Source organism: Hylobates moloch, unplaced genomic scaffold (assembly GCF_009828535.3).
Source record: "Hylobates moloch isolate HMO894 unplaced genomic scaffold, HMol_V3 SCAFFOLD_2, whole genome shotgun sequence".
Taxonomy (NCBI): domain Eukaryota; kingdom Metazoa; phylum Chordata; class Mammalia; order Primates; family Hylobatidae; genus Hylobates; species Hylobates moloch.
In genome coordinates this window covers 78,484,349-78,496,559 of record NW_026652277.1, presented here as the reverse complement: position 1 = coordinate 78,496,559, position 12,211 = coordinate 78,484,349, and the positions used below count along the sequence as shown (strand labels likewise).

Below are 12,211 nucleotides of genomic sequence, written 5' to 3'. Positions count from 1 at the left end.
CACTACTAAAAGTAGTATAAGGTCCTTAAAGGATTCTGCAGAAGAATGTAATTGATATTACTTTGTATTTAGGCGTGAATTACCCTTCACTAAGTCGGCTCATCTCACCAATCCTTGGAATGAACATAAACCAGTAAAGATCGGACGTGATGGACAGGTTTGTGGCTTTAATTGATTCTTTAAAAAAACGCATTTAATCAACCCTTTTAGAGATCTTTATTGATGTATTTGTTTTTACCATTTCTGATGAAAGAGACCATGTGAGAATTTGAAAAAATAGTCTTATCTGAAGTTTATAGTAACTGTGATTGAGACTAATAAGACATCCATTAATGTTGAAATATAGGCAGCTTTATATGGTGCTTTCATTTGATATAATTGAAGGAAATATTTCTAAAGAGAATTTGCCAGATTTAAATTTTTTTTGACTGTATTATCACTGTTTAACAGATTCTTCAGTTTCTGTAATACATTTTAGAATTGCCATTTAGTATATGTGCTAAAGTTTTCTGAGTAGAAAGCAGCTTTCTGAAAAGATTAAATATATGTGCTCAGGTTTTCAAGTCTACAAATGGAATTGAAAATATAGAGTAATTGAAAATTAACCAAAACGTTTGACCCTTGTAATTCTCACATGTAATTCTGAACTAGAAGTTTTGTTTTATTTTATTTTTTAATTTTAATTTTTTTGGAGACCAGGTTATGAGAGTGGCTAATTTTTGTATTTTTGGTCAAGACGGGGTTTCACCATTTTGCAAGGCTGGTCTCAAACTCCTGGCCTCAAGCGATCCGCCTACCTGGGGCTCCCAAAGTGCTGGAATTACAGGCAGGAGCCACTGTGCCTGCCCATGCAAAAGTAATATGACATTTTATTGCTCATGAGTAAAAATGTTTTCACTTTTTCAATTACAAATAACTGAAAATGATTTAATTTTAAAGAGCCCATAGATTGGTCTGCCTTTGCGGTAAATCTAACGTATTTCAATACACTTAGTAGATCATAATTATCAAAGTTGTTGGTATACACACTAACAGGTATTTTTTTCTCCATTGTATTAAATGACTTTGTCCTGATATTTTTGTATTTTGCACAAAGAAATAGTCCCTTTTCAGAGGGTGGTTGTCACAGAATTTTAAGCAACTGCATTTGTGTATTTAACTTCAGAGATTCTATACTTTTAGTTTTTACCCTTTATATAAATACATAAAACACTTTTGAAATGTTTTATAAATCTGGAAGTCTTATTGGAATCCCATATGATCATCAGCCTTGGGAAGAAAGCTTCCAAGTCAATTTTTGTTCTGGTACATCAGGAAAATGCAAGTCTGTTGAAAGGGTCTGTTTGTGTTTTATAAGTTGCTACTTTCCTATTCTAGGAAATTGAACTTGAATGTGGAACCCAGCTTTGTCTTCTGTTTCCCCCCGATGAAAGTATTGACTTGTATCAGGTCATTCATAAAATGCGTCACAAGAGAAGAATGCATTCTCAGCCCAGATCACGAGGACGTCCATCCCGTCGAGAACCAGTCCGGGATGTGGGAAGGTTAGAAACGTTCTTTGGACTGATAATAGGCACATGTATCAGAATAACATGATGGAGGAATGTGATTCGTCAAAAGCTTGTCCTGCGGTAAAGAAGAAAGAGAAAATCCTCAAATCAAGCTGCATGGACTAGTTTGTGGCTTCATTGAGGATTTCACATGGTCACCTTGGTCTCAGTCATTTTTCAAGAGGAAAATGGGGATCTTTCCTTATGCAGAAAAAAGTATAACCAGTGATAACCAGTTTAGATTAGATAATACTCTGATAATACAATGTATACACTTGAAATGAGGTAGGCATTTGTTGCTAAGAACAGGCTAGAAAGGAGGAAGAGGAGGAAGTCTTTATTTGCAAAAATTGTTAATACTTTTTAAAAAGCCTTTTCTTTCAGGTATGTCTCTGGATAAGCCTTATCAGATATGGGACTTTTATAAAGGATCACTAATATTTTTTCAGAAGATGACGCCTCATTTAGAGGATAAAATATTTTAAGTTATTTTGATATTCAAGAGGAGCATTATTGGGACTGTTTCAGATTTTATCACCGTGATGTGTTAACCCTATTGCCACATATTCTCTAACATGTACCCAGTGAATTCACACATCTTGCTGAGCTTCTGAAAACAATAGGTTCTTTCCAAAGGGGATCAAGTGGCCCTGGGAGACCCGGCAACAAACCAAAAAGAAGGGCTGTTGCTGTGTCTGTTTACAACTTTTCCAGATGCTGGCAGTACCTGTGGACTTAAAGTGTTTTTTAGAGGATCGCCATGGTTATTGATCACTACTTTATGAACTAAACAGCATTTTCCAGAAAAAGGGGGTTTAACTTGTTACAGAATTGGAGAAGTCTTTGCAAAGGACTGATTTAAGCCCTTCTACCCAACACCTTCCCCTGTGTAGATTTGCATACAGCTAAATCTAAAATATTCTGCTAAAGACTATTGGATGTATGGTTGATGGGATGAAAGCTTTGGTTAAATTTCCTTTTGGTGGAGACATCCTGTGGTAGGTACAGATAATCCAACAAGAGTCCCCATTTCTTTGAGCTTAAAAAGGACACTGTGGAGTAGGTAGGAGGAAGCCTGGCAGGGCCCCTTACTTTTGGCCTAAAAGGACTGAGCGCCAAGATGTCTTTTGAAGTTTTAAGCTAAGAGGTTTCCAGTGCAATACAGTACATACAAGTGAAGTTTTTACCTCAGTTTTGCAATGGACTGCAAACTATACTTATTACACCACTACACCTTCTCTCAAGCCTGCCAGGGCCTCCATGTATGTATGTGGCTTACAGCTTAAAGTCAGTAGTTGGACTACTATATGAACTGTTACTATCATGTTTTATACCGGTCGTAAATGCACTCCCCAAACTACAGGAAAGCGGTATGTTTATTTTTTAAACCAGCTTTTAATTTTCTTAGTGTTATTTACTGTAGATGCAACTGTTTTTATTCTGTTGGGGGGCTTGGGATTATTGCACTTAACTTTGCAGTTTGAGTGAACTGTGTTGAAAAAGTTAATGAAAGCAGTTGGTACTCAGACAAATAGCTGAAAACTAGTGAATGCTAGGTTGTTATCAAGTTTTTATTTGACATTAAGGGTAAAATGATATATTTACTTTCTAAATATTTTGGACTTTTTTTTTGTTTAACTCTTTATTAGCTGCTAAGTAAATTGAAGTGTGTTTAATGATGTGTTAACCCTATTTATGGAAGACAGTAAAGAACAGCCCTCTGTAGTCAGTAAAATTTCACCTTCTAAAGAATATATTTTGAATTAGTTTTATGAACTCTGTTAAAATTCTGACCCATTACTTGCCAATTTATAAAAGCCTATTTTATTTCAAGGCATTGTCTCTGGAAAAAAAATTCCCTTAATTCTTAAATGTCATTAAATGTAGAAAGAAAAACTAAATGTTATTAAGGATTATTAAGAAATTAGTTTTTTAGCTATTAAGATTTTAAAAACTTTCCTGTAAAGTTGCTTTTAATAAGTATCAAATTTTCTGTATGATCATGTAAAATTCACAATTTTGTGCAAAGCAGAGGAAAAATAAATTTTTAATTTTGTTTAGACTTAACCTAAAATGACATTTATAAGTTTTAAATATACAGATTTTAGAGTTACATATTGTACAATGATGATAGGTTTTTCTAATTTTTATTTTTCATCTGAATGGAGACTTTATTTGGGAAAGTGTTTTAATTGTTAAAACTGGTATTTAGTTTGAGAATGACTTTGTTTACTTTTGTTTAGACTACTAAAATGTGACTTACATGTTTTGATTGGACTAGTCTGCAATTTTCTCATCATAGCATGAGATGGCAGAGAATATCTACTTCCAGCAGTACATTTAAAGTTTGGTTTATAGGAATTAATTTGAGAATCAAAATGTAGGAATTTAAAAATAATTTGCTCACTAAAAAATTAAGATGTTAAAGTAAATAATGGGTTATTCTTTGTACTTATCTCTGTCAGAAACTCTTGCTTTACAATTTGTTCTCCCAGCAGTTTTTGGTTTAATTTCTAATGTGTCTAATTTGTGTAGGCGTCGACCAGAAGATTATGATATTCATAACAGCAGAAAGAAACCAAGGATTGACTATCCCCCTGAGTTTCACCAGAGACCAGGTTAATATTTTATAATCCTGCAGATATTTGATTTCAAATTATTGGAAAAAAAAAATTAAAAACAACCCTCACAATCCTGCAGTTTTAAAAGTGAAAAAAATTCAGGACCTGACTACTTAAATCTTGAGAAATTTTAGTAGTTCTCATTAGTGTAATTCTTCCCTTAACTTTGTTAAGGTTGTCTAGTCTATTCCAGTGTAACTCATCATACCCTATGAATTACCTGAAATTGCTAATTTTGCAAAAATGGAAACTTATCTGCACATGTGTTTAAGATTAAATATAGTTATGAAAAGCAATAACCTTATATTCTATCAGGCTTTTTGATCCCTATGGTAGTTAGTGTTTCATGTGATATATATACATACAATGCTATTTTTTTTAAAAATAAAAATCTTTATGTCTTTGGAGAGGAATGGGAAATATTTGATATGTGATCTAAATGTAGCTTTTCAATTAATCTATCCCTTACTGGAATTTAAGAGAGCAAACTATATTCAAGAAGGGATATCATGTATTTAGAACACAGTCAGTGATACACTTGTGAAACTTAGGCAGTTAGGAGATTGATGTTAGTGATCATTATAACACTATTATGTAACAAGTGGCTTGATTAGCCTCATTCTTCCAAAATAGGTTGTCCTGTTGTAGAAAGTGAAAATAGTTTTTCCCCAGTAACGTGACCACTCAAATGTTTTTACATTTTAATTTGTTGGGTCCTTAATAAAAGAAGCAGGGGAAAGAGTATTTTTCTAATCACCATCGATTTTTCATTTTCAGTGTATACATCTACATTTTTGCAACTTTTGCAATTTTTTTCCCTCCCCATTAAGTTTACATTTTAAAAAAGCTTATCGGTGGTTTACTTGGTAAGACCTACATATACCCAAGGTGGAAAGTAAACATTTGTTTTAAGGAAGTCCTGTCATAGTGTGCTCAAGGTAGTTCCTCTGCCCTTACCTTCCCTATGATGCAGAATGAAGAAATTTTCTGATTAGCAAGATTTGGACTGTGAACATAGAAGATACATATCTGAAAGCTTCTCTAGCAGTTTACAATTCTATGATATCATTAGTTATTTCCTAGATTATCATGTAATCTGAGAAGAAAATTTGAACATGGGATAATACAGTAGTAGCATCACTTAAAGTACATATTTCATGGAAAGAATTGAAACGAGTGGTAAGGAAGGTTTAATTATAATGCCATAATAGAAAAATATAAATTTGATTTACTAAAATGCTTGATGTTTGAACAGGGTATTTAAAGGATCCACGATACCAGGAAGTGGACAGGTAAGTCGGGTTCACTCTTGCCTAGTTTTGCATTACATTCTTGGAACTAGTTTATGAATTACCTGAATTTAGTTTCACAAATCTTATTCCCAACAGACGATTTTCAGGAGTTCGCCGAGATGTGTTTTTAAATGGGGTAAGCATTTCATTTTATCTATTTAATGTGGATAAAATCAGGCTCTGATTTATTTTGCAGTTCTGTGATAATTTTTAATTATATTGACATTATCATCTTTTATTTTAGTCCTACAATGATTATGTGAGGGAATTTCATAACATGGGACCACCACCACCTTGGCAAGGAATGGTTTGTATTATTCTATTTTTATAAGTTACATAACTTAATTTGCAGTTCTAGTATTTCAGGTGCTTACTCAGAATATGATTGTTACAGTTACTCATTAAAGAGACTTAAACTGGCCAGGTGCCGTGGCTCACACCTGCAATTCCAGCACTTTGGGAGGCTGAGGCGGGTAGATCACCTGAGGTCAAGAGTTCGAGACCAGCCTGGTCAACACAGTGAAACCTTGTCGGCCGGCCGGGCGTGGTGGCTCACACCTGTAATCCCAGTACTTTGGGAGGCCGAGACGGGCGGATCACGATGTCAGGAGATCGAGACCATCTTGGCTAACATGGTGAAACCCCATTTCTATTAAAAATACAAAAAATTAGCCGGGCGTGTTGGTGGGCGCCTGTAGTCCCAGCTACTCGGGAGGCAGAGGCAGGAGAATGGCGTGAACCCAGGAGGCGGAGCTTGCAGTGAGCTGAGATCGCGCCACTGCACTCCAACCTGGGGGACACAGCGAGACTCCGTCTCAAAAAAAAAAAAAAAAAAAAAAAAAAAAACCTTGTCTCTACTAAAAATACAAAAAAACATTAGCTGGGCCTGGTGGCGCGTGCCCATAGTCGCAGCTACTCGGGGAGGCTGAGGCAGGAGAATTGCTTCAACCCAGGAGGCAAAGGTTGCAGTGAGCCGAGATTGCGCCACTGCACTCCAGCCTGGGCAACAGAGGGAGACTCCATCTCAAAAAGACTTAAAATACAGATTTTTGGTGATAAATAATTATATGCTGTCTTTCAAACTAAAGACTAAAAGCTCATTTGTGTTAATAGTCCAGGCTTGAGAACTGTAATAGTGTATTATGATAGTGATTAGTAGTGCAAAGTCCGCTTGGGTTCAATATATTTCTTTTTCTTCCCAACTCTGTGACCTTGGGTTAATTTCTTAATACAAGTCTTACTTTTCCTCATCTGTAAAATTCCATGGGCATTCATTGATTCTTTGTCTTATCAAATATATAGTACTCACTCTGTGCAAGGCACCGTGCTTGTTCTGATTATGTCGTGGTGAATGAAATTGACATCATGACTGTCCTGGTATAGCTTAAAATTTAATGTAGTAGTGTCATTTTTATTGTCAAGAAGATAAATTTACAAAGTACATGTTAAGTTTAGCATACTGCCTGATCTAATACTCAACTAAATTTTCTGTGTAAAATAAGATTAATTAAACCCTGATTATTCCTGCTTTTTAATTATTTCCTTTAAGAAAACTGAATTGTCTTAGAGTATATTTTAAGATATTAAAGATAGTTGAAGCATTAATTTTCAAGAAATAAAAACCTGGAAGTTGAAGTAGCTTCTACTGTTTTCTTACATTTTAATTTACCTCTTTATTTTAAATGCTATATGTTATATGGCCTTTTCATCTGACTTCTGTTTCACTTAAAGGTATACAGTTTTATACTATTATATGCAGATGATTATGAGACTTTTTCCCTTTAGATTCTAGGAAATTTTAAAAATTTAATATATGATCTTGATAGTAACTATGAAAGTAATCTTTACCCTTTATTCATTTTTTTTTGTTTTTTATTTGAGACAGAGTCTCGCTCTGTCGCCCAGGCTGGAGTGCAGTGGCGCAATCTCGGCTCACTGCAAGCTCCGCCTCCCGGGTTCACGCCATTCTCCTGCCTCAGCCTCTCCGAGTAGCTGGGACTACAGGTGCCCGCCACCACGCCCGGCTAATTTTTTTGTATTTTTAGTAGAGATGGGGTTTCACCGTGGTCTCGATCTCCTGACCTCGTGATCCGCCCGTCTCGGCCTCCCAAAGTGCTGGGATTACAAGCGTGAGCCACTGCGCCCGGCCCCTTTATTCATTTTTTAATGGCATTTAAAAGTTAATTTGCTCCTGGACTTTTTTTTTGTTTTTTTTTTTGAGAGACAGGGTCTCATTCGGTCTCCCAGGCTGGAATGTAGTGGTGTGTTCATAGCTCTCTGCAGTCTTGAACTCCTGGGCACAAGTGGTCCTGCTGCCTCAGCTTCCTGAGTAGGTGGGACTACAGGCGCATGCCACTGTGTCCGGCTAATTTTTTTAATAGAGACAGGGTCTCACTCTGTTACCCAAGCTGGTCTCCAACTCCTGGCTTAAGGGATTCTTTTCCCTCAACCTCCCAAAGCATTGGGATATGGGCATGAGCCACCATACCAGGCCCGTTGATGTTTTTAAGAACAGATACATACAAAGTGGTTAACCAGTTTACCAGTTGTAGAACTAGGATGCCTGATGCCGTATGCCTGCTTCACCACTTTAACAGTAGTGTGACTATAAGCACGTTACTTAACTCCTTGTTGCCTCGTTTTCCCTTTTGTAAACTGGGAACAATAGTACCATTCTAATAAGAATGAAATGAGACTAGTAAAGTGCTTAGAACAATGCCTGGCTCACAGTAAGCACCACTATTTCCATTAGTATTTATATGATAGGAGTAGAAAAGCATAAACATGTGAAATCTTAGAAGATGTGTAATTTTCAACAAACAAAAAGGATATTTGGAAACACCTTAATGCCATCAAAGTAAATGTCTAATACAGATTCACTTGTTTGGGATTGGTGTTTTGGATGAAGGGTTCTAAGAATGGCTTGTTTACAAGGGTGTTGGTTGATTCTTAATGGAAATGGTTTTCCTTTTTTAGCCCCCTTACCCAGGAATGGAACAACCTCCACACCATCCTTACTATCAGCACCATGCTCCACCTCCTCAAGCTCATCCCCCTTACTCAGGACATCATCCAGTACCACATGAAGCAAGATACAGAGATAAACGAGTAGTAAGTGCACAAGGAGGCAAAGGTGTGAGGGAACTACTTAGAATTCTGTAGTTCACTTAAATACGGGGAGACCAGAGTATGATGAATGACGGACCATTGCATATTCTTACTGCAGACTGTTTTGGAGTAATTCTCAGTTTGTTTTTATTAAAAATGCCTGATTATGCCCCTGTGGATTATATAGATAGAATATACTTCTTTTACTGATCAAATCACAAACTGCTTAAGGCAAACGCCTACAAATAGAACTCCTTTTAGGTAGTACCTAGGGTATGTTCTTTCCATATTGAGATCTTAGTTATGCTATGTAATTAATATGTTAATAGGTATTTCTGAACTTTTTGTGTATTCTCATTCAATTTTTGTAGGATAGATGGTGTATATTAAGTTAGCTGATAAGCTGTAATCTCATTTAGTCATTTGTTTTTATTTCTACCAAATGTTAAAGCTAGTAACTGATAAATTGTTTTACCTCTGGTTATTGTGATGTTAGCAAAGAATAACCAGATGTTATGATATGTAGCAGATATGTCTTTTATTCATTGATTGTTAATTATTTGATAGGATGGATGTGAAAGCTTTTTTTGATGGCTTCAAAACAGGACCAATGAAAAAAAGACTCTAGTTTTAATTTGAGTTTTCTGGGTTTTTAACTAGTGGGGCTGAGTTTATTAAATGCTTTCCCCCTCCCCCACAATAGTACTTTTATTTTAAAAAGCAGAATTGTCTTCTGGCAGGTGTTGGAAGCATAGTTCATATGCATATAAGTTTGATAGCCTTAGAAAGGTAGTTTTGTTGTTAAACTAAGTAGGATATGCGAGTTAGAATTTTTTTCCACTCCCTACTTAGGATGATGAGTTTGTATAGGGCCAGATAAACATCTTTTTATTTTCCTGCTTAAGATGAAGAGTGGGCATATTTGTGAGAATCAGAGCAGCTTTCTAGCCTATCTTTGAGACATTTTTATGTGTTGTCAGTAATTTCCTTATCCTCATAAAGATAGTAATTTTCTCTAAATCAAATCTTATCATGACCTTTAACATTCTGTAAAATAATTTGAGAGTACTAGTTAACTAATTCACAAACTTTAAATTAGTAGTTTATTTTCAGTTAAGCACACAAGAAAGAAATATACAGTCTATAATGAAATCTTAGTTGTCTAGATGGGTTGTGGTGTCTTAAAAATTCTCATAACTGATCACATGGCTTTTAAAATAGGAAGTCTGAGATTTTTTTGTTTCCCTCAACTGTATTTATCCTTTTTAACAAGTTCTATTTTATGGATCTTTATGTAGTGATTTTTTGGTTAGCATACGTATTCTCTGCTTATATAACCACATATATAAAAGGTAATGTAGGACTGTGTTTTCAAATCTTTTTTCAGCTAAGTTTTGAGAAAAGACCAAAATCAGTAAGGTAAGCTGAGAACTAAGAGTAGAAAGTTTAAACTAGAGCAGGGGCCAAGTTTAGGAGGAGCCACAACTTTTCTTGCACATCACTTAGTTGTAACAATTTAGTTGGAAAGAAAATCTGGAACATAATACTCTCAGTTTGTAAAATTGAAGTTGGTAGAATTGGAGGAAAAATGTAGAGCTAGCCTATGCCAGAAAAACATTGATGACATTTAGCATAATTGGCAGTATATGTGGATAATAGTTGCAGGTCATCACTAGTTAATATCTTTGGCCTAAATCTTATTGAAGGGGTCACATGGAAAAGTCATTAAAGTTAAGTGGGAAACTGCATAAAGAGATTTGAATCATCTGTTGTAGATGTCTAATGAGACATCATCCCTTTCTAAACCATGTCAGTGTGTTACCTTCTGTGAATTAATTCATTGTTGCATTTCTTTGGATTGTTCTCTCCGCCAATTATAGAGACTTTTTTCTTTTTTTACATTTTAAAATTGTTTATATAAATTTTTTTTTCAAATCAGGGATCCACTTAACACTATTTGCATTTTTGACATACCTAACACATTTCTTCCCTTTTCTAGCATGATTATGATATGAGGGTGGATGATTTTCTTCGTCGCACACAAGCTGTTGTCAGTGGCCGGAGAAGTAGACCCCGTGAAAGAGATCGGGAACGAGAGCGAGACCGCCCTAGAGATAACAGACGAGACAGAGAGCGAGATAGAGGACGTGATAGAGAAAGAGAAAGAGAGCGATTATGTGATCGAGACAGAGACCGAGGGGAGAGAGGTCGATATAGAAGATAATGGGCTTTTGGAAGCACTGATCGTTTAAAGATACAAAAAATCTTGTATTTTTTTTTGTGTGTGTTTACAAGTAGTAAATTTATTTTCAGCTGTCTATAAAGTTCATTGTGTAGAAGGATTTATTATGACCCCCTTTGTTCCAAGCATGCAGTATCATAAGAACTGGAAAAACTCAAATCCGCCAAAAATCCACAGCTGACAGTTGAATTGACACTTTTATTGGGGCAGAATGGAACAGTCCAAGAATGTAGATATTGATTGTTTCTCCATAAATGTTCTTGTAGTGTGTTCATCCTAGAGTTATTTTTTTGTTTGTTTTTTTTCTTTTTGGATCTTGATTGATAACTGCCATGGTATTTTGCTTTGATGTGTTTCTACATGTAGTTGCACACGGTTCAGTAAAAATAATGCTGCTATCGAGTATGCGAACATTGAAGTATGATGGTCTGACTGTATGCGGTGTTGTAGCAGCCTCTTGTTTTTTTCCCCATTGCCTCTTTTTTAAAAAACTTGTAAAGTCACTTTTTATTTTTCCTCAGTCTTCAATGATGAGAGCAATATTAAGAAGACATTGCTATCTAATTTTTAATCTTTTTAAATGAAAAACTCCTATGTTCAGTAGCGTGGTTGATGCTATTGTTTAGCCTTCCCCTCCAAATTGTATACATTGGCTTGGAATGTTCAACTTGCGTGCGTGGCAGCGGAAGACGATTCCCATATTCTACATTGCTACTGTTTTGTATAAAATAAATTGGTAAAGATTGACGGTCATCTTTTGTATTTTTTTCTTATCCAATTGCAGGTTTGTTTTATTATGCAATAATGGACATAAAAGAATGCTTTTTGTTCAGAAATTGTAGGAACCCCATTTGCTTTTTTTTGAGGCACATTTTAGCAGAAATGATTCACCTAGGCCTGTTGTATTAAAAGCTTGCTTCTGTTTCTAACGTAACGTACACAGAGTTATGTTAATAATTTGGTTAAGTATACACCTGATAACAATTTTGAGTCTACTCTGATCACAGAATCGTTTATTTAGGTTTTCTATTTGTTGTTTTAGTCTTCTGTAAGTGAACGACTTTGTACATGCTTTCTACTTCATAAATGGACTTTTAACCCTCTTGTATCAGTTCTATATTTTAAGTTAACTGTCCAGCTCTCCCAGTGGTAACCAGCTGTAACATAGAAATAGAGCTACTCAAGAAAACGGTTTATGAAATAATTTTAATTTTCTTGAGTTACACCTGGCATTTTGGCCTTTGGAATTTGGCCTTTATAAACATTAGGAATATTTGAATGTTTGATTTTTTTATAATATCAAACTTAAAGTTGTACTGTGTACCAGATCACTCAGTACGGTTTTACATTTAATCTATATTGGCCTGAAAAGAAGAACACAGGCACTTTACTCTTAAA

The 12,211-nt window shown here is 35.4% G+C and overlaps 1 protein-coding gene across 4 annotated transcripts in view; it reads left to right on the top strand.

Annotated features, from left to right (window-relative positions):
* YTHDC1 (YTH N6-methyladenosine RNA binding protein C1) overlaps window positions 1-11,566 on the top strand; it is a 39,291-nt gene extending 27,725 nt beyond the window's left edge. For 2 of the 4 annotated variants that reach the window (XM_032151976.2, XM_032151970.2), the window contains 8 exons: window positions 73-157; window positions 1,378-1,544; window positions 4,086-4,168; window positions 5,427-5,463; window positions 5,560-5,599; window positions 5,708-5,770; window positions 8,440-8,574; window positions 10,571-11,566. In XM_032151976.2, the coding sequence (XP_032007867.1) occupies window positions 73-157; window positions 1,378-1,544; window positions 4,086-4,168; window positions 5,427-5,463; window positions 5,560-5,599; window positions 5,708-5,770; window positions 8,440-8,574; window positions 10,571-10,795 (835 nt within the window). In that variant the 3' untranslated portion in view covers window positions 10,796-11,566. Of the gene's footprint in view, window positions 1-72; window positions 158-1,377; window positions 1,545-4,085; window positions 4,169-5,426; window positions 5,464-5,535; window positions 5,600-5,707; window positions 5,771-8,439; window positions 8,575-10,570 lie in introns of all 4 variants that reach the window. The other 2 variants (XM_032151974.2, XM_032151964.2) reach the window with 1 other exon arrangement.
* The last annotated feature ends 645 nt before the right edge of the window (window positions 11,567-12,211 follow it).